The sequence below is a fragment of the Anolis carolinensis genome, unplaced genomic scaffold (genome assembly GCF_035594765.1).
Source record: "Anolis carolinensis isolate JA03-04 unplaced genomic scaffold, rAnoCar3.1.pri scaffold_7, whole genome shotgun sequence".
Classification (NCBI taxonomy): domain Eukaryota; kingdom Metazoa; phylum Chordata; class Lepidosauria; order Squamata; family Dactyloidae; genus Anolis; species Anolis carolinensis.
This window is the reverse complement of record NW_026943818.1, coordinates 3810234-3833087: the sequence shown is the minus strand read 5'-3', so window position 1 is coordinate 3833087 and position 22854 is coordinate 3810234. Positions and strand designations below refer to the sequence as shown.

Below are 22854 nucleotides of genomic sequence, written 5' to 3'. Positions count from 1 at the left end.
AACATTTTTTCTTAAAATGCCCCTATTACACCAGGATTCGATCTCTCTATTTAGATCCTCTGCTGGAGATTCATACTCACTTAGAGAATAAGGAGAAATTGCATATCCTTCTACAGGGTTCAGATAAAAACTCTATTTTAAAACTGGCCCTTTTTACACAAAAAGCGCTGGCCATTCGTGAGAAGATGGAAGCTGAGAGCTGATACATTATTGTCACTAACAAAATCCAAACTTAAAATTTACTACGGACAAGACACTTGTTTTACTTGCCCCTGTCCTTGTTCAAACCTTTCCTTAGGAAATTACTAATTTTAACCTTTTTACTCTGTATTTGTCTAGGAGTGGGTTATTAGGCCGCAGGTCGGGATGTTTTGTATCTTTACATGGTTTTATTGTATGTATGCGTAAGTGTGTTCGTATTGTATGTTTTACATGTTTTGATATGGTCAAAATAAAGAATTGTTGTTGTTGTTAAGCACCAAAATAATCATGTTATACAACAAATTTGACAGAAAAAGTAGTTCAATACGCAGTAATGCTATGTAGTAATTTACTAATTTAGCACCAAAATATCACAATGCATTGAAAACACTGACTACAAAAATGCATTGGATAATCCAGATCGTTGGATAAGTGAGACTCTACTGTATTTAAAAAAATACATGCTGAGAAACTCATGGTAACTATAGCTTCCGTCTGGGCTCTAAGTACAGCCCAGGTTTCAAAAACAGAAATAAACACAATATCGCAACAGTATATGGAAACCAGCCTTTGAATAATATCATAGTAAAGGTTTCCCCTGACATTAAGCCTAATCGCATCCGACTCTGGGGGTTGGTGCTCATTTCCATTTCTAAGCCAAAGAACCGGCGTTGTCCTTAGACTCCTCCTGGTTGTGTGACTGGCATGACTGCATGGAACGGTGTTACCTTCCCACCGGAGCAGTACCTATTGATCTACTCACATTTGCATGTTTTCCAACTGCTAGGTTGGCAGAAGGCGAGGCTAACAGCAGGAGCTCACCCCGCTCCCCGGATTCCAACCTCCGACCTTTCAGTCAACAAGTTCAGCAGCTCAGCGGTTTAACCTGCTGCACCACCAGCGGTTCCTGTTCTTTATTTACTGACCTGATTTTAGTGTTTTTTTTTAACCCTGGCAGCCAGATTTTGTTAGACCCGCTGTGCCACCAGGGGATCCCAAATAATATCATACTATCATATCATATCATAATATCAAATAAATATGTTTTGGATTCAACCATTTTAAGCAGGTTGGCGACTCAAAACTGGGTGGCGGTGAAATGCCTCAAGCTACTATTCGACAACATTGCATTTGTTACTAATTAATATACTGTAACCATAGATAGAAACAATCCTTCAAACAATATTATTTTGTATTTATTATTTGAATGATACTATGTTTTCCATGTTATCAAATAGATCCTATGTTCAATCAGTTTAAGTAAACAGAGGGGAAATATCTTATGCTATCATTTGTGACACATTAACATACATTTGTCACTTATGAAGGAATTTGTATCACAGGTCTGACATTAACAACTCCAGTCCTAGATTTCTTCATGTCTTAGTTTAGAATTGCCGCAGTGACACAATGGGTTAAACCCTTGTGCCAGGTTGGTGACCTGAAGGTTGCCAGTTTGAATCCACGAGGAGGGGTGAGCTCCCGTGTGTCAGCTCTAGCTTGCAGGGACATGAGACATCTCCCAGTTCAAATCCACTAGATGTGGTGAGCTCCCATATGTCAGCTCTAACTTGCGGGGACATGAGAGACACCTCCGTTTGAATTCATGAGACAGGGTGAGCTCCCGTGTGTTAGCTCTAGCTTGCGGGGACATGAGAGACACCTCCCAGTTTGAATCCACGAGACAGGGTGAGCTCCCGTGTGTCAGCTCTAGCTTGCGGGGACATGAGAGATGCCTCCCAGTTCAAATCCACGAGACAGGGTGAGCTCCCGTGTGTCAGCTCTAGCTTGCAGGGACATGAGACACCTCCCAGTTCAAATCCACAAGATGGGGTGAGCTCCCGTGCGTCAGCTCTAGCTTGTGGGGACATGGGAGACACCTCCCAGTTCAAATCCACAAGACAGGGTGAGCTCCCGTGTGTCAGCTCTAGCTTGTGGGGACATGAGAAACACCTCCCAGTTCAAATCCACAAGACGGGGTGAGCTCCCGTGCGTCAGCTCTAGCTTGTGGGGACTTGAGAGATGCCTCCCAGAGGGATGGTAACACATCCGGGCGTCCCCTGGCCAATTCTCTCACACCAGAAGCAACTCTCAAGTCGCTTCTCAAGTAGCAGCTATTTCTGCCCAAATTTTTGTAAGGTGAGACATGGAGGGAGATCTGCAATTTGGCAAAAGCACAAACCCTTCCCTCCTGAAATAAAAGTCTAAATGGGCCTTTAGATCCTATTGGAACCCACCCACCTCTGGAGCTAAAAAAGGAACAGAAAGAAGCACCTTTTTCTTCAGCTCTTCCACAGAGAGGTGGTCGATCTGCAAGTCCAAATGGTCCCGTCCTCTGAGGCAAAAGCTCATGTAAGAGGTCTGGTCGCTCCAGCACGACAGCGTTTCCTCTGATCAAGGAAAAAAAAGATCTATGTGGACTCCCACACCATAAATCATAGTCATCAATAATAACAATAATAATAATAATAATAATAACAATAATTAATAATAATAAAATATACTGTGTCAGAAGCTAATTGAGGCAAGTCTCTTCTGGTGTGAGAGAATCGGCCGTCTACAAAGACATTGTTCAGGAGATGCCCGAGAGGCTTCTTTCATGCCCTAGCATGGGAAGCTAGGGCTGACAGACAGGAGCTCTCCTCATCTTGTGGATTCGAACCGCCAAGCTTCAGGTCAGACATTCAGGTGGCACGAGGGTTTAACCCACTGCGCCACCATGGCATAATACACAATGGGTTAAACCCTTGTGCCGGCTGAACAGCTGACCTGAAGGTTTGGTTGCTGACCTGAAGATTGCCAGTTCAAATCGGCGAGATGGGGTGAGCTCCCATCAGTCAGCTCTAGCTTGCGAGGACATGAGAGAAGCCTCCCAACAATACATCCAGGCATCCCCTAGGCAACATCTCTGTAGATGGCCCATTTTCTCACACCAGAAGCAACTTGCAGTATGTTCTCAAGTTGCTTCTCATATGATATAATAATAATAATAATAATAATAATAATAATAATAATAATGGCCCATTCTCTCACACCAGAAGAGACTTGCAGTATGTTTTCAAGTCACTTCTCATATGATATAATAATAATAATAATAATAATAATAATAATAATAATAATAATAACGGCCCATCCTCTCACACCAGAAGCGACTTGCAGTATGTTTTCAGGTTGCTTCTCATGATAAAATAATAATAATAATAATAATAATAGGTAAGGGTAAAGCTTTTTCTCTGACATTAAGTCCAGTCGTGTCCAACTCTAGGTTTTGGTGATCATCTCCATTTCTAAGCCAAAGAGCCGGTGTTGTCCGTAGACACTTCCTAGGTCCTGTGGCCACGGGCATGACTGCATGGAGCGCAGAAGCAGTACCTATTGATCTACTCACATTTGTATGTTCTTGGAGGTATCTACGGACAACGCCGGCTCTTTGGCTTAGAAATGGAGATGAGCACCAACCCCCAGAGTTGGACACGACTGGACTTAATGTCAAGGGAAAACCTATGTTCCAATTGTAACAAATCAAGGCATTTGTTACAATCAAGCCGCCCCGAGTCCCCGAGGTGGCGGGGTATAAATGAAGTTGTTGTTATTATTGTTATTATTATTATCAACACAACGACGTTGTATGGCACAGCAAACAAGATAGATATGCTGGATTTCGTTTCGCAAAACCACAAGTCGAACACTTCCCAAGTGTCTAGGACTGTGTGATGTATTTTCTGATGATGTGTGCAGATCCCAGTAGGGTGGCCTTTTGCAGTTGGCAGATGGTGATTTTGTCAATGTCTATTGTTTCCAAATGCCGGCTGAGATCTTTTGGCACAGCACCTAGTGTGCCCATCACCACCGGGACCACCTGTACTGGTTTCTGCCAGAGTCTTTGAAGTTCAATCTTGAGGTCCTGATAGCGGCTGAGTTTTTCCTGTTGTTTTTCATCTATGCGACTGTCACCTGGGATGGCGACATCAATTATCCAAACCTTGTTCTTTTCCACAACTGTGATATCTGGTGTGTTGTGTTCCAGAACTTTGTCTGTCTGGATTCGGAAGTCCCACAGTATCTTTGCAGGTGCCACCTTGACGTGGTGGGGGGGCTTAGCTGCTCCAATGATGACAGAGGGCTGTGCTGGTGGTAGTGTAACTACCGGCAGGTCCAACCAAGCCAGAGAGGCCTCAGCTGAGGAGCACAACCAAGAGCACCTAACCCATTAGCATTATGGAGAATCAAACCCAAACGAAGTCTATACTGGCTCGGTCGTCGCCCAGGATAAAAAGGACCGCGGTGGATGCTGCTGATTCTGGACATCCATCGACAAGTGGGCTACGGAATCATCAAAACCCAAATGAACAGTCACAGAAGCGGCAAAAATATACAATGCCAGAAAACCGCACAGTTGTTATTATTATTATTATTATTATTATTATTATTATTATTATTATTATTATCATTATTATTATTATTATTTTGGCCCCACATCTCTCTCACCTTCCCTTTTGTTGGCCTTGATCTGATCCTCCAGGGCTTTCCGCAAAGTCCAGGTTGCGAAAACGTCCTCTTCCAGCTGCTTCCGCAACGCAAGGATGTTACTCATCTCCTCCTGCAGGTTATTTATGCTAAAAGGAAGGCACACATATATAAGGAAAATATCTATCTATCAACAGGCAGCGAGTTACGGAAGGAGACATAGCTCGAGGCCCATCAAGCTCTAAAGAACATTTTGCCGCGGACCCCTGGCATCTTTTATGCATCAAGGCGCCTATAAAAGAATGTGCGCTAAAGGCAGGGAGAAGAGAGAGCACTAAACGCGCTTTAAATCACAGGACCCTCTCGTCTTGGAGGCACAGCGTAAGCAAATCTTTACATAAGACAGTTGCATCTGTCGAGTAGGAAATTTAGGTACCGCTTTATGTGGGGAGGCTAATTTAACTAATCTACAACCCCATAAAAACTTCCAGCAGCATACAGGAGGAAGTACTCCATCAAGGACTTGGTGTCACAAGTGGACGGTGAAGCAGCAGCTCCCCCTGTGGCCGGAATCGAGTGTACCCTCATGAAGCTGGAAAATGTTAAATTACCACTGTGTCTGTCTATATATGTCGTATGTCTAATGGCACTGAATGTTTGTCATGTATATAGGGGCCGGGCTTGGCGCAGGCTGGTTAGCAGCCAGCTGCAATACATCACTCTGACCAGGAAGGGTTTAGGAAAAGCCTGAAAACCTGGCTGTTCACACAAGCTTTTGAATAAGTACCACCCTCTTGAATGTTAAATTCTTGTACAAATGGTTATCCTTGATCGGTTGCATCCGCATGGGTAATTTCTCTATAAAGCCTCAGGGTTCAACTCACTTTTGGGTTCTCCCCCATGTTCTTATAGCACTTTTAACTTCCTCCATGTTTACAAGTCTCACTTAGTGCACTTTGATCAGCCCATCCTTATGTTTTTATTGATGTGTTTTAACTATGTCTTATTAATAGTTTGATTTTAATCGTATGTTTTCATTTTTCATTTGTGCGTTTTCGGTATTTGATGTTTTTGTATGTACACTCTTTTGCATTTGTAAGCTGCCCTGAGTCCCTGCGGGGAGATAGAGGCGGGGTACAAGAATTATTATTATTATTATTATTATTATTATTATTATTATTATTATTATTATTATTATTATGAGTTCAAGGCCAGCCTGTGTTGGTGTGAGCACCCAACAATTAAAATATAAAAAAAGCCCCTGCTCATTGTTGACCTAAGCAACCCAAAAGATAGTTGCATCTATCAAGTAGGAAATTTAGGTACCACTTATATGTGGGGAGGCTAATTTACGACACCATAAAAATCACCCAGCCGCCGTTGGAATGAGGAAGTTGTCGTTGCAGTGGATGATGAAACAGCTGCTCCCTGTGGCCAGAATCAAGCATACCCTCAGGAAGCTGGAGAAGGTTTAAATTGCCTCTGCGTCTGTCTCTGTTCTATGTTTATATGGCACTGAATGTTTGCCTTAAATGTGTACAATGTGATCCGCCCTGAGTCCCCTTCGGGGTGAGAAGGGCGGAATATAAATACTGTAAATAAATAAGTAACTGTTCCAGAAGCATTCTCTCCTGACATTTCACCCACACCTATGGCAGACTTCAGAGATTGTGAAGTCTGTTGGAAACTAGGAAAGTGGAGTTTATATAGTCCCCCGCTTGACGGCGATACGGTATTTTGTCCTCCGGATCCTCGTTGTGCCTGCAGAATGAGCCAGTAAACCCCACCATAGAATCCCACCCGGCAATTAAGCCCCCGTCGCACGTTCTGCTCATTGACTCAATTTGCACGCCGCTTTGCCGCATCAAAATGGTGTGTCCAAACATTAAATGGAGAACATCTCATTGAGCGGGTGGCCACGCCGCCCGGCATCTCTTCCTCCATTGAGACACACACACACACAAACAAAACGTTGACGCTCACCCGTCTGCCTCCTTCAAGGACTTGATCAGAGACGAAAAAATGTCACGCTCTTTCCGGAGGGCTTCGAGCATGTCGGCGTATTCGGACTCCTTTGTTTTCTAGATTGGAAAACATAAACATTCAGTAATGGAACGTGTAACAGGAAGCGACTCCATTCCAAAATTAAAACCAACCCAACTGATATCACTCATTTTCTCAAAGGAAAAAGTGGAAGTGTAATTCAAAATACCTACTGTATATACTCGATTATAAGCCTAGTTTTTCAGCCCTTTTTTAGGACTGAAAAAAAAAACCCCATTGGCTTATACTCAGGTGAGGGTCCTGGTGGGCTTATATTCAGGTCGGCTTAAACTCAAGTATACCAATGTGAGTAGATCAATAGGTACCGCTCCGGCAGGAAGCTAACGGCGCTCCATGCAGTCATGCCGGCCACATGACCTTGGAGGTGTCTACGGACAACGCCGGCTCTTCAGCTTAGAAATGGAGATGAGCACCAAGCCCCAGAGTCAGACATGACTGGACTTAACGTCAGGGGAAACCTTTACCTTTACCTATATATGGTATATTTATTATTTTTCTCTATTATTGGTATTGTTACATTTCCTGTTTTACTCTATTAATTATTATTATTACATTTATTATTTTACTCTATTATTGTTGTTACTTTTACATTTATTTTACTCTACTTTATTATTATTAATACATTTATTATTTTACTGCTTTTATTATTATTATTATTACATTTATTATTTTACTCTATTATGGTACAGTAGAAGTCTCGCATATAATAATAATAATAATAATAATAATAATAATAATAATAATAATAATAATTTTATTCTTATACCCCGCCCCATCTCCCCGAAGGGACTCGGGGCGGCTTACATGGGGCCAAGCCCGAATAGAACAATAAAAACAAGACAAGAAACCAATAAAACCAATAATCAAACCATAAAACAAGTCATAAAAACCACATACAAGATAAAATGTTAAAATCATGAATAAGGTTCAAAGAATCTTATTCATATCCAACGTAAATGGGCCAGCAGAACATTGGATAAGCAAATATGTTGGATAATAAGGAGAGATTAAGGAAAAGCCTATTAAACGTCAAATTAGGTTATGATTTTACTAATTAAGCACCAAAACATTATGTTATACAACAAATTTGACAGAAAAAGTAGTTCAATATGCAGTAATGCTATGTAGGAATTACTGTATTTACGAATTTAGCACCAAAATATCACGATATATTGAAAACATTGACTACAAAAATGTGTTGGATAATCCAGAATGTTGGATAAGCGAGTGTTGGCTAAGTGAGACTCTACTGTATATTTATTATTTTTCTCTATTACTATTGGTATTGTTACATTTATTATTTTACTCTATTAATTATTATTATTACATTTATTACTTTACTCGATTATTGTTACTTTTATATTTATTTTACTCAATTTTAATACATTTATTATTTTACTCTATTACTACATTTATTATTTTACTGCATTTATTATTATTATTATTACATTTATTATTCCACTGTATGACTATTAAAAGGATACATAAGCACATTGACATTGAAGATGAAAATAATGACTTAATCAGAGTTGAACAGTCATATCTTAAATTACAGTTTGATGTAAAGATTCAAAAACATTTAAACTACTGATGCCTCAATTAATGTAATTTTATTGGTATCTCAGCTTATACTGGAGTCAATATTTTCCCAGTTTTTTGTGGTAAAATTAGGTGCTTCGGCTTATATTCGGGTTGGCTTATACTCGAGTATATATGGTAGTTAATTTTTAATAATTCTGACACCAGCACCTAGAAACCATGGGGATGAGCTGCTCTAAGTCCAAGCATACAAGCTTTCCAGTTGCTCTTGAATTGCAACATTGCAATGCCTAGCGCCCCGCTCATGAGCCTCATGGGACTTGCAGTTCTGCAAAACCTGGAGGGCCACAGGATTCCCACTCCGATGAGCACACAACTACAGCGTGGTCTTTCCATCAACCTACCTCCAACTCTTCGGACAGTGCAGTGGCCTGCTGCTGAGCCAAGGCGGCAGAATTCTCCCGGACCAAGTCTTCATTCCGCTTCTGAAGAGCTTCTTGATCTTTTGAAAGGCTTTGAAGCTTCACAGACAATTCCTGAAGCTCTGCATCCTTTTCTTGAACCACTCCTTCAAGTTTCTTTTTTTATAAAAACAAAAAAGAAACCATATTTGTACTTATTTTAGATTAGGGGACAAAGTATGCGCATATGTCCCGCCTGTCTGTCTGCTTATTATGCTGTATTAATAATATATTGTATATACATATAATACGTATAATAATATTATTATAATGTAATACAATAATAATAATTATACACTATTATAATTGTGTATTATATATTACATGTAATGTTACTCATAATATTGCAATATAGTGGTATAATACAATATAGTAATATATAATGCTTATATTGTGCTATGCTAATATTATAATATATTGTATGTACATATAACTTGTAAGCCGCCCTGAGTACCATTCGGAGTGAGAAGAGCGGGATATAAATGTCATCAATAAATAAATAAATAAATAATAAACACGAGTATATACTATATACAGTAGAGTCTCACTTATCCAACACTCGCTTATCCAACATTCTGGATTATCCAACGCATTTTTGGAGTCAATGTTTTCAATACATCGTGATATTTTGGTGCTAAATTCATAAATACAGTAATTACTACATAGCATTACTGCATATTGAACTACTTTTTCTGCCAAATTTGTTGTCTAACATGACGTTTTGGTGCTTCATTTGTAAAATCATAACCTAATTTGATGTTTAATAGGCTTTTCCTTAATCCCTCCTCATTATCCAACATATTCGCTTATCCAACATCCTGCCAGCCCATTTATGTTGGATAAGTGAGACTCTACTGTATATATAAATAATTTACGCTGACACACACAGAGTATCATATATACTCAAGTATAAGCCAAGTTTTTCAGTCCTTTTTTAGGGCTGAAAAAGCCACCCTCGGCTTATACTCGAGAGAGGGTCCTGGTCAGCTTATATTCAGGTCGGCTTATACTCGAGTATATATGGTACATTGATTATTTTTCTCTATTACAGTCATTAATTAATCAGGCCCAGAGGGTTTTTAATAATCTATCCTGTATTTATTACGGTCTTGCCTTTTATGTGTTTTTAATGTAATTTTTTATCCTGTATTGTTGTTTTAATCGATATATTGCATTACTGTTTTATCTGTTTTATATTGTGATTGTATTATGTTGCTTATATTTTGTCCTTATGTTGTTTGGGCCTCTGCCCCATGTAAGCCGCCCCGAGTCCCCACGGGGAGATGGTGGCGGGGTATAAAGTTTTATTATTATTATTATTATTATTATTATTATTATTGGTATTATTGCATTATTTTACTTATTATTGTTACTATTACATTTATTTTACTCTATTTTATTATTAATAATATATTTATCATTTCACTCTGACATTGTTACATTTATTATTACACTCTATTTATTATTACATGTATTATTTTACTCTATTATTATTAAAAGGGTACATAAGCACATTTACATTGAAGAAGATGAGAATAATGATTTAATCAGAGTTGGACAGTTTTATCTTAAAGTTTTATGTAAATATTCAAAATATTTACCCTACTGATGCTTCAATTAATGTAATTTTATTCATATCTATTTTTATTTCTGAAATTTACCACCCTCGGCTTATGCTTGAGTCAATGTTTTCCCAGTTTTTTGTGGTAAAATTAGGTGCCTTGGCTTATATTCGGGTCGGTTTATACTCGAGTATATACAGTATGTGTATTTCTCTCTCTCTCTGTCTTGCAACAGCAACCATTAAAAGATCCCATCTTTCTCTCTTACTACCTGGAGCAAGTCCTCCTTCTGGGTGACGCTGCCTGCGAGGCGTGCAATGGCCAATTCCTGGCTCTGCAATTTCTGATTGCCTTCACTCAGGAGGACACCAAAACGACGCTCCACCGCCTTCTCCTTTTCAATCATTTCGTCCTGAGTTTTCTCCAGCTGGTTTCTAAGATCCTGAAGAAAACAAGGGCGGGAGAGGGGGAGATGTAAGAGAGACAAGGAACATATTGCAGGAGCGGGGAAGGAAATGCAACGTAACACGACTTGTGGGTAAAACAAAGTTCGAGAAATCCTTTCAAGCAAGACTTCCCTGCTTTGGTGCTCCCAGGAGGTTGCAAGAAAGCTTTTAAACACTTGTCTCCAGAAAGGCCAGTTAATAATAAACATCCTTAGGGTACAGTCAACACTTACTTAGGAAGACATCCAACGAAGGTAGGCGTAAGCTGTAACTAGGAATAAGCCAAAAACACCTAGATAGGAATAACCCAGCGGGATTTAACTTCTATGAAGATTTATTTATTACTAGCTTGGGGACCCGGAGGTGCCCGGGTCATTCAAACGCATTTTTGTAGTCAATGTTTTCAATACATCGTGATATTTTGGTGCTAAATTCGTAAATACAGTAATTCCTACATAGCATTACTGCGTATTGAACTACTTTTTCTGCCAAATTTGTGGTATAACATGATGTATTGGTGCTGAATTTGTAAAATCATAACCTGGTTTGATGTTTAATAGGCTTCTCCTTAATCTCTCCTTATTATCCAACATATTCGCTTATCCAATGTTCTGCCAGCCCGTTTATGTCGGATAAGTGAGACTCGACTGCAATAGCCAAAAAAAACCCTGACATTTGTACAAAAGTGGCCTTATCTCCCCCAGGTGAACCAACCTCGTGCTCTCCAGGACAGAACGTAAGAAAGAAACAAAAAACCAAGACATTCCACACTCTACTTCTGTACAACCAAGACCTCAGCTTTCCAGCCGTAGCATAAAATGTTATTTGTATTGTATTCTTGCAGACCGGTTTTGGAGGAACCTCCAGAGCCATCCATCATGAGAGCACTTAGGAGAAAGTCAATTGGTTTCTACACATCAGCGAAAAGAACACTGCGGCTCGGAGATGCTTTCCGCCACAGCCCTGCCGTCTCCGGGGACCGCAGGGTGATTAATAACTGTTGAACTTAGTAAATGAATGGGAAGCCCGGCACTTAACAAATGCAAGCTGAAGGTCGGATCAACTGCCCTCCCCTTTGGTCACATTTAAATGCCAGGAGGAGGGGGAAATAATTAAAAGCACCCATTCCTCTAGTTCAGTTGAAATCAGAAGCCGGAAGGGGAAACAATATATAAGTCAAAATTTGTCCGGGTTGCTTAGAGTTTTCCAGGCAGTATAGCCATGTTCCAAAAGCATTCTCTCTGGACAAGTCTACATAGGGACCACCGAGCACAGCATTGCTCAAACACAAAACAAGGAACATGAAAGGCACTGCAGAATAATTCAACCAGAGGTCAGCCATAGCAGAGCACATGATGAACCAACCTGGACACAGATAAATAAACAGATATTTTTATTTAGGGGCCGGGCTGTGGCACAGGCTGGTTAGCATCCAGCTGCAATAAATCACTCTGAGTCATGAGTTTGAGGCTAGCCCGTGTCGGGGTGAGCACCCGACAATCTATATATATAAAAGGAGAATGGCATCGCTTCACTGGGCAAAACAACAAAACTAAAGGCTCCCCAACCTAAAAAATTGACAACACAACCCCTCATCCACGTCTCTACGTTCTTACAAACAAACTACACATCCCTAACCTCCATGGGGCCAAAAAAAACCCAAAAAACCGGAATGCACCCCTTTGTGACCCACCTTGATTGACACTAAACAGCCTTGCAGCTTCAAAGCCAGGCTGCCTCCTAGACCACAGCAAAAACAAAAAAAACACCCCCCCCCAAAAAAAACCACCACTTCAGTGTGAATTTTAAACCATTGTGTAGAAGGGGCCTCATATAATCCTGTCCCAGGCAAATCATATAACATTCTAAATATAATGTATAATAATTACTGTGCTCTAATAACAATACACAACAATATAATCTCTAAAATCAGGACACTAAATAAACAACAACATTCAGAACACAGGGGAATTCCACATAGGAAACAACCAGGCCCAGCTAACACCTCCCAACAAAGGATTCTCTCACGCAGGAAGCAGCCAGGCTTGGAAGCTACAAGACCATTCAATGCTAAACAACTTAAATAATCACACCCAGCTAACACGTCCCAGTAAAGGATTCTTCCAAGTACTAACCAGGCAGACCTTGAAGCTGCAAGCCTATTCAATGCTAATCAAGGAGATACATGGCAACACCTCCCTCAACCAGACAACAGTTCTTTCGACCACACTGCACGTTATTCCACACATATATCAACCCCTTTGTGGCCCACCTTCATTAACACTGAACAGCCTTGCAGCTTCAAAGACAGACTTTGGAAACCACGAGGCTACTCCATCTCATTCAACCTGCCCTAGCAAGGATACCCTATGTAGAAAACGGCCAGGCTTTGAAGCAACAAGGCTATTTACTGCAATTCCAATTGGCTACAGCAACGCGTGGCAGGGCACAGCTAGTTAAAAATAAAATATAGCTCCTGCTCGTTGTTGACCTAAGCAACCCGAAATATAGTTGCATCTATCAAATAGGAAATTTAGGTACCACTTATATGTGGGGAGGCTAATTTACAACACCATAAAAATCATCCAGCCGCTGTTGGAATGAGGAAGTTGCTGTCGCAGTGGATGATGAAGCAGCTGCTCCCCCTGTGGCCGGAATCAAGCATACCCTCAGGAAGCTAGAGAAGGTTTAAATTGCCTCCGCGTCTGTCTCTGTCTCTGTTCTATGTTATATTGAATGTTTGCCTTATATGTGTACAATGTGATCCGCCCTGAGACCCCTTCAGGGTGAAAAGGGTGGAATATAAATACTGTAAATAAATAAGATATTGATTGATAGATAGATAGATAGATAGATAGATAGATAGATAGATAGACATAGAGACATCCATGGAAGTCAGCTATAGCAGAGCACTTGATGAACCAACCTGGACACAGATAGATATTGATACATAGATACATAGATACATGATTGATAGATGGATATAGAGATAAATAGAAAGATACATAGACCCTGAGAAGTCATCCATAGTAGAGCACTTGACGAACCAACCTGAACACAACATATTATTGAAGAACACAGAAATGCTGGACCACTCTCACAACTACCATGTCAGACCACAAGCATGTGGACAATTTCAACAGAAAGGAGGAAACCATGAATATGAACAAAATCTGGATCCCAATATTTTAAAAAAACTCTAAAATCAGGACAGTAAATAAAGAGCAACACTAAAAAAAACAGAGGGATTCCAGACAGAAAACAATCAGGGCCAGCTAACACCTCCCAACAAAGGATTCCCCCAAGCAAGAAGCAGACAGGCTCTGAAGCTGCAAGGTTATTCAATGCCAATTGCAACATTCACACTTGCCTCCAACAGACAAGAGTTCTTTCTCCCACCCCGGACATCACTGATGGTTACTTATAGACGAGCCTTATTAAATCGGCTGCATTTAGGTCAAGGTAAAATCGCTGTCTAAGGTTTTTCCAGCTTGGCCGCCTGGAAGAATGCTTGCATTTGGGGATTTGTCTCAGAAAAGCTCAAGCTCTGCTCCTCGGACCCCAAAAAATGTCTCTTTCTACATTCCTGCGCGGTTCTTTTTAATACTTTGTCGGAGGAGCTTTGTCTCTGCGGGAAGGCTGCGTTTTGTTCAGCGTTCTCGGGGGATTTCATAATATGTGTGAAATCCAGGCAAAGCTATAAAACATTAAAGCTCAGGAGCGGGAGAGAAACGTTGAATGCGCTGTACAGATATGGCGCTAAGGAGATTCACCGTTGGGTCAGCTTCTCAGGCGGCAACCAGGAGAAGCAAGTTGGCAAGAGCACATGTCTGGACCCCAAGGAAAAATATTTTACGGTACTTGTTTGGGAACCATAGGCCGGGCTGTGGCGCAGCTGGTTAGTAGCCAGCTGCAATAAATCACTACTAACTGAAAGGTCACGAGTTCGAAGCTAGCCCGGGTCGGACTGAGCACCCGACCGTTAAATAGCCCAGCTCGTTGTTGACCTAAGCAACCCAAAAGACAGCTGCATCTGTCGAGTAGGAAATGTAGGTACCTCTTTAGGCAGGGAGGCTAATTTAACTAATTTACGACACCATAAAAACCTCCAGCAGCAGTGCGGAAGAATGAGGAAGTACTCCATCAAGGACTCGGTGTCACAGTGGATGATGAAGCAGTAGCTCCCCCTGTGGCCAGAATCAAGCATACCCTCATGAAACTGGAAAATGTCAAATTGCCTCTGTGTCTGTGTCTGTATATCAATGTCTAAAGGCATTGAATGTTTGCCATGTATATGTACATTGTGATCCACCCTGAGTCCCCTTCGGGGTGAGAAGGGCGGAATATAAATACTGTAAACAAACAAACAAATAAATAAATAGGGCACGACCAGCACATAAAATCTAAGTGTTGTAGAGACCCCCAGGTTGAGAAACAGTGTGTTAGAGGATCAAGAATATTCCTGGAGAGGCATCCTCTTCCAGAAATGATCAAACCACCAACAAAAAGTGAACCAACATGAAAGTAAATACAGTTGATTCAACAGATCTACTCTACCCAGGGTTAACAACAGGATCCGTCCCAAGGTTTCACAACAAAGACAATTTTGGAGAGGTGAATAAGTTTGCTACTTCACCCGTTTATGTTAATGTTTGTTTTTATAAATTGCACATGTCTTTGCACATTTGATGTATTTTATATTGTTACTGTTTTATGTGGGCTCGTCCCTTGTAAGCTGCCCCGAGTCCCTCCGGGGAGATGGAGGCGGGGTATAAAGTATTATTATTATCATTATTATTATAGGAGCCTCCGGTGGCCTAGGGGATAAAAGCCTTGTGACTTGAAGGTTGGGTTTCTGATTTGAAGGCTGCCAGGTTTGAATCCCACCCAGGGAGAGCGTGGATGAGCTCCCTCTATCAACTCCAGCTCCATGCGGGGACATGAGAGAAGCCTCCCATAAGGATGGTAAAACATGAAAACATCCGGGCGTACCCTGGGCAACGTCCTTGCAGACGGCCAATTCTCTCACTCCAGAAGCAACTCCGATTGCTCCTGACACGGAAAAAAAAAAGCTATATCAATGACTTGGATGGCGGAGAAGAAATCATACTAATCCTATTTGCAGATGACGCCAAATTAGGATGGATAGTTGATATCACAGAGGACAAGATTGGGATCCAAAATGACTGTCATTCCAACATCCTCCCTGGGAATCAGATTATATTATAATATGGATCTCCATCTTCTTCCACTTTGGACCAGAGAGATGGCCAAGAAGATCATCTAAATCCCGGTGTCCCACTCCCTTGTACTTTGTCTAAGAAGCCATTTCCCGTGAGCTGTTTGAGAACTGCTTCAAATTTCATCAATCGGGGCTATTCTTTGAATCGAGACGTTTCAGCCACTTCAGGACATTGGCGGAGCACCGACTGAGACGTCCGTCTCTCCTGGGAGGATCTAAGAGGCGTCTTTGAAAGAGGACGGCCACACAACTTCTGTAGATTTTGCACACACATAATGCAGGCCGGGTAATCTTCACTTCGACAAGCTGAGCTCAATCAGATGGCATTTGAGCTATTTTTACATTGAACTTTAACTGCGGCTGCTTTAATGCTGCAAAAGGAGGCAGCCCCAAAATCCATAGCCCTGAATGAGCTCCATGCGCCCTCTTCTCAGCGCAGTGCTCTTTGAGATGTTCCTCCTGGCGTGCCTCCGTCCCTTCAGCACAACTTTTCAAGTCGGTGTAAGAAAAAAATAATAAAATGCCAGTATGGGGCTCAAAATGAATAGCGGGTGAATGCTTTCGAGCGTCCAAGATTGAGACAAAGACTTTCTTTAAAGGATGATAGTTGGCGAATCACTTGGCCCATCGAATGAGGACGAGCAACATGAAGCCAGGGGTCTATCTGTGGCTCATGAAGGTTGTTGGTGCAGCCCCTGAACTCACTCAGAAGGACTTTTTTATGGCTAAATAAAATGTGTTGCCTCTTACTGTAGACCAATGTTTTTCAGTAAATAGAAAAGATTAGATTAAAAGATTTTTACATACATATATATAATATACAGTAATTTATATATACTATATTGTATATACTTATAATATTGATAATAATATTATAATGTAATACAATATTATACTAATAATAATATTATATAATATTATTAAGTATATATTATATAGGTAAAGGTAAAGGTTTCCCCTGACGTTAAGTCCAGTCATGTCTGACTCTGGGGGTTGGTGCTCATCTCCATTGCTAAGCCGAAGAGCCAGCGTTGTCCGTAGACACCTCCAAAGTCATGTGGCCGGCATGACTGTATGGAGCGCCGTTACCTTTCTGCCAAAGTGGTACCTATTGATCTACTCACATTGGCATGTTTTCAAACTGCTAGGTTGGCAGGAGATAATTTAATATATTATATATTAAATGTAATATTACTAATAATATTACCATATAATGATATAGTACAATATAGTAATTTAATGCTTATATTGTGCTATGCTAATAATATATTGTATGTACATTTGATTTGTAAGCTGCTCTGAGTCTCTTCTGGGGACTACATATAAATGTAGTAAATACATAAATAAAATAAATTAACTCACAAACCAACAAAAAACAGGATCAGGGAATTTTGGTTTAGTGCAAAGATGGGCCACGTGCAAACCTTTAAATGTGGCTGGATGACAGCTCCCAACCTTCTTCCTCGTGCTGGGAATTGTAGTCCAACCACATCCGAAAGGTTACATATCACTCTGCCCTGGATTGTCATGTTGTAACTTTCAAACTCCAAATCTACAAACAGAGCTGTTAGCACTACAGCTACATAAATAGATTTTTCTAGATTTCTAGAAGAGAGCAATGTTGGAATGAAGACAGATCTGTATAACGTCTGAAAGCCAAGGTAGCCTACTGAGAAAACACACACAGAAACCATCTCCAGACCACAAGAAGCTTTTCTCAGATGTCCATGCACCCGCCAAAGCTGCGGAAGCTGTCAGGGTAGTTTCTTAGATGCTCATCCCGCAACACCACATGTTATTCAGAGAAGGGAGGAAAAGATACATGGATGCTCATCCGTGGACCAAGATACCCCTCTGGTGGCTTGGAGCAAGACTGCAAATGGCCATGCCTGCAGAGCTCACCTCTAAAGCATAGACTCACAGACCTGGAAGAGACCCCATGAGGCATCCAGATCAACCTCCTTCTGCCAGGCAGAAAGATACCATCCAAACCCTCCTAACAGATTGCCATTTAATTGGTAAAATGGGCGATTTTAATTTCTGGAAATGGAAGAAGAAGTAATGAAGTTGGGTTGGGTAGGCACAGAATTTTAACTACAATATAGTATTAGAGAAATGGGTCCTACTGGACAATAATAATAATAATAATAATAATAATAATAATAATAATAATAATAATAATAACTTTATTTTTATACCCCGCCTCTATCTCCCCAAAGGGGACTCAGGGCGGCTCACATGGGGCCAAGCCCGAATAAAAACAGTAGCAGTATAAAACACGGCAATAGACAAAACCTTTTCAAGACCAATGCACGGAGTAATTCCACAAATTTTTAAGATAAGAATCAGTTCTAAGGCAGGCTTCAAACCAGACTTCATATTATTAAGAAATATAATAATAATAATAATAATAATAATAATAATAATAATAATAATAATAACAACAACAACAACTTTATTTCTATCCTGCCACCATCTCCCAGAGAGGCTTGGGGCGGCTAACAAAACACTCAAGGTGTGACACAAAATACAATAGAGTCTCATCCAAGCTAAATGGGCCAGCAGAACCTTGGATAAGCGAATATCTTGGATAATAAGGAGGAATTAAGGAAAAGCCTATTAAACATGAAATTAGGTTATGATTTTACAAATTAAGCACCAAAATATCATGTTATTCAACAAATTTGACAGAAAAAGTAGTTCAATACGCAGTAATGTTATGTTGTAATTACTGTATTTACGAATTTAGCACCATAATATCATGATATATTGAAAACATTGATTACAAAAATGGCTTGGATAATCCAGAAGCTTGGCTAAGCGAGTGTTGGATAAGTGAGACTCTACTGTATTAAGAAAGATTATAATAATAATAAAATTAATTTAAAAATTCGTGTCAGGAGCGACTTGAGAAACTGCAAGTGTTCAACTACAACAGCAAGTCGCTTCTGGTGTGAGAGAATTGGCTGTCTGCAAGGACGCTGCCCAGGGGATGCCTGGATGTTGTTTTGTGTTTTTTTATGTTTTTACCATCCTTGTGGGAGGCTTCTCTCATATCCCTACATAGAGCTGGAGCTGATAGAGGGAGCTCATCCACGCTCTCCCCAGGTTGCATTCGAACCTGGCAGCCTTCAGATCAGCAACCCAACCTTCAAGTCACAAGGCTTTAACCCACTACGCCACCGGGGGTTCCAATAATAATAATAAAAATCTTTTTTTCTATCCCGCCACCATCTCTCAGTGGGGCTTGGGGAGGCTCACAAAACACTCAAGGTGTGACACAAAATACAAAATACAGCAAGTGCAGAACAAAACACTCAATGTGTGACACAAAATACAAAATACAACAAGTGCAGAACAAAACACTCAAAGTGTGACACAAAATACAAAATACAAGTATAGAACAAAACCTAGGCAATAAACAGTCAACACAACATCATAAATTCACAGATGAGAAAATACTGCAGTATTATTATTATTATTATTCTTATTATTATTATTATTATTAACAATATGACAACAGCAGCAATAGTAATTACAAAATGATAAAAACACAAGTAAATAAACAACCACGTGCCAGACAAGAAACAATCAGGGCCAGATAACCCCTCCCAACAAAGGATTCCCTCAGGAAAGAAGCAGCCAAGCTTTGAATCTGCAAGGCCATTAAATGCTAATCAAGATGATCAGTTGCAACATTCACACTTGCCTCAAACAAACAAGACTTTTCGCAGATATCTAAACCCCACTTTCCTAGTTTCCAACAGACCTCACAACCTCTGAGGATGCCTGCCATAGATGTGGCGAAATGTCAGGAGAAAATGCTTCTAGAATATGGCCATACAGCCTGGAAAACTCACAGCAACCCAACAAAATTTATTTACTACCTGCCTGTCCTTGCAATCCTATCCATGCCCATTTTAACCATTGGGGGAAGTGACACACACTGCGATCAGCCCAGAAGGAAAAGGGAAGACTCACGTTGATGGTCTTGTCACTTCTGCTCCTCTGCAGCTGGGCCTCCTCCAGCTCCTTCATCAGCTTCTCCCTCTCGAGACGCAAATCGATCAGCTCTTGCTCAGCCCTCTTGACCCGCCTTTGGAGCTTGCGGTTCTCGGTGTCTTTGGTCAGGTTTTCGGACCGCAAATCGGCCAGGAGGCCCTCTTTCTCCAGCAAGACGGCGTGAGAGTCTTCATCGCCCTACACCAAAAAGCAGTGACATCTGTAGCCACGGACACATCTCGCACAACTTAGAAGTCCTTCCGGACAACAGTATTTTCTGCCGTTTCCATGTATCAGAGGCAAGCCAGGCTTGTTATCCAAATTAGGGTTTGCAGAAGAAGCAAGCCACAAATCATTACACTATGTAACACAATTTTTGTTCCTGGGTTATAAATGCCATTTTCTAATTGGGTCTATGATAAAAACAAAGAAAAAGTTTATTAAACTGTAAAAACTGTCTTGGCGGGACATCCTGAAACAGATTTTGCTATTGTTTTTCAATGAATATCTCATAAAGTCTCAACTAATTTAACATACAGTAGAGTCTCACTTATCCAACATAAACGGGCCAGCAGAAGCTTGGATAAGCGAATATGTTGGATAATAAGGAGAGATTAAGGAGAAACCTATTAAACATCAAATTAGGTTATGATTTTACAAATTAAGCACCAAAACATCATGTTACACAACAAATTTGACAAAAAAAGTAGTTCAATACCCAGTAATGCTACGTAGAAATTACTGTATCTATAATTTATCACCAAAATATCATGATGTATTGAAAACATTGACTACAAAAATATGTTGGATAATCCAGAACGTTGGATAAGCGAATGTTGGATAAGTGAGACTCTACTGTACTATATATACTCAAGTATAAGCTGGTTTTTTTCAGCTTTGGCTTATACTCGAGTGAGGGTCCTGGTCGGCTTATATTTGGATCGGCTTAAGCTCAAGTATATACGGAATGTATTCTTTTTGTCTATCATTATTGTTACTAATACATTTATCATTTTACTCTATTTATTATTGTGAAATTTATTATTTTACTCTATTATTATTTTTATTACATTTATTATTTTTCTCTATTATTATTAAAGGTAAAGGTTTCCCCTGATGTTAAGTCTAGTCATGTCTGACTCTGAGGGTTGGTGCTCATCTCCATTTCTAAGCCGAAGAGCCGGCGTTGTCCGTAGACACCTCCAAGGTCATGTGGCCGGCATGACTGCATGGAGCGTCATTACTTTCCCGCCGGGGCGGTACCTATTGATCTACTCACATTGGCATGTTTTTGAACTGCTAGGTTGGCAGGAGCTGGAGCTAACAGCGGGCGCTTAAGCCGCTCCCGGAATTTTAACCTGGGACCTTTCGGTCTGCAAGTTCAGAAGCTCAGCACTTTAACGCACTTCGCCACTGGGGCTCCATTATTATTACATTTATTATTTTTCTCTATTTAGTAGTTATTATTACACTTATTATTTTACTCTATTATTATTATATTTATTATTTTACTCTATTATTATTGGAAGGACACGCAAGCACATTTACAATGAAGGTTAGAATAACGATTTGATCAGAGTTGGATAGTCTTATCTTAAATTACAGCTTTATGAAAATATTCAAAAACATTTAGCCTACTGATGCCTCAACTAATGTAATTTTATTGCTATCTATTTTTATTTTTGAAATATAGCTGCTTTATTTCCCACCCTCAGCTTATACTCAAGTCAATAGATTTTCCCAGTTTTTTGTGATAAAATTAGGTGCTTCAGTTTATATTCAGGTCAACTTATACTCGAGTATATATGGTAAATCCACTATATGAAAGGAAAGGAAACACAGAACACCTTGATTTCAAAGCTTCATGACCTACCACCCCTCCTTCTAAGAGCCAGCCATGCAAAACACCTATTTCAAGAGCAACCATCATAATAATAACAACTCTGAACATCTCACCTTGAATTTCTGCATCTGAACTTTATGATTGGTCTCTCTGGCTTTGGCCAACGAACCAGTCAAACTTTCAATTTCAGAACCGAGTTCTTCGTTCTTTGGGAAGGGAAAGCAAGCAAAGACAAAGAGGCATAAGAGGTGGTTCCCCTACTTTTTATGTATTAATAAAAGCATAAATAAAAATTGGGAAAAAAAAGAGGTGGAAAAGAAGCTGGCCATAACCCATCTGCACATTTCTTCGCACCCCCTTTCTTATCTTTATATATCGTTGTTGTTTTGAAACTTTATGTTTTCAAATCCAATATAACTTGTGGCCTCGGTTCGCTTCTGACACAATAAATAAATCTTGATATATCTAATTCCTAAGTTTTCATCCTCCCTTTCGTCATCTTCCTTTCCCTTCCTTCAGACTATTTATTAAGGACTTTCAAAAGCCGCATCTAATCCACATACCTCATTTTCCTTGGTTTTTAGCGCAAGGGTTAATCCCTGGATAGTTTTGTCGCGTTTCAGAGCGTTTCTCCTCTCGACAGAAAGTTCCGTCTCCCGTTCGGAAAGTTCCTCCTGAAGGGACTGAAGGTTTGGGGGGAAAACATATGCCACCGTCTTATTTTAAAACATACCTTAGAATAGCAGATGGCACAATAAGCCAAAGCTGGGTTTAACTACTTTAGACTCCAGGAGGGCTAAATATTCCTCCCATCCCTAAAAAAAATAGATGTTTTGCACACAGAAAGCTGGTGTGTAAGGGAGAAGACATTAGCATCACTATCCCACCAGTTCAAATGCTATTTTTTCTAACCACACAAAACCTATGTATAATACAGCAGGAGTTGTAGTTGTATTACGGCACCCACCCTGTCAGCCTTTAGGAAAAGTTTAAAAACTGGTCATGAGTTCGAGGCCAGCCCGTGGTG

General features: G+C 40.3%; 1 protein-coding gene across 4 annotated transcripts in view; it reads right to left on the bottom strand.

Annotated features, from left to right (window-relative positions):
* The window catches only part of cdk5rap2 (CDK5 regulatory subunit associated protein 2), a 123826-nt gene that overhangs the window by 75852 nt on the left and 25120 nt on the right, over positions 1-22854 (bottom strand). For 3 of the 4 annotated variants that reach the window (XM_062960324.1, XM_062960327.1, XM_062960325.1), the window contains exons 10-17: positions 22391-22510; positions 21941-22033; positions 19964-20182; positions 10566-10736; positions 8676-8849; positions 6652-6749; positions 4690-4817; positions 2476-2591 (exon numbers count right to left, since the gene is read on the bottom strand). In XM_062960324.1, the coding sequence (XP_062816394.1) occupies positions 2476-2591; positions 4690-4817; positions 6652-6749; positions 8676-8849; positions 10566-10736; positions 19964-20182; positions 21941-22033; positions 22391-22510 (1119 nt within the window). The remainder of the gene's footprint in view (positions 1-2475; positions 2592-4689; positions 4818-6651; positions 6750-8675; positions 8850-10565; positions 10737-19963; positions 20183-21940; positions 22034-22390; positions 22511-22854) is intronic. The other variant, XM_062960326.1, reaches the window with a different exon arrangement.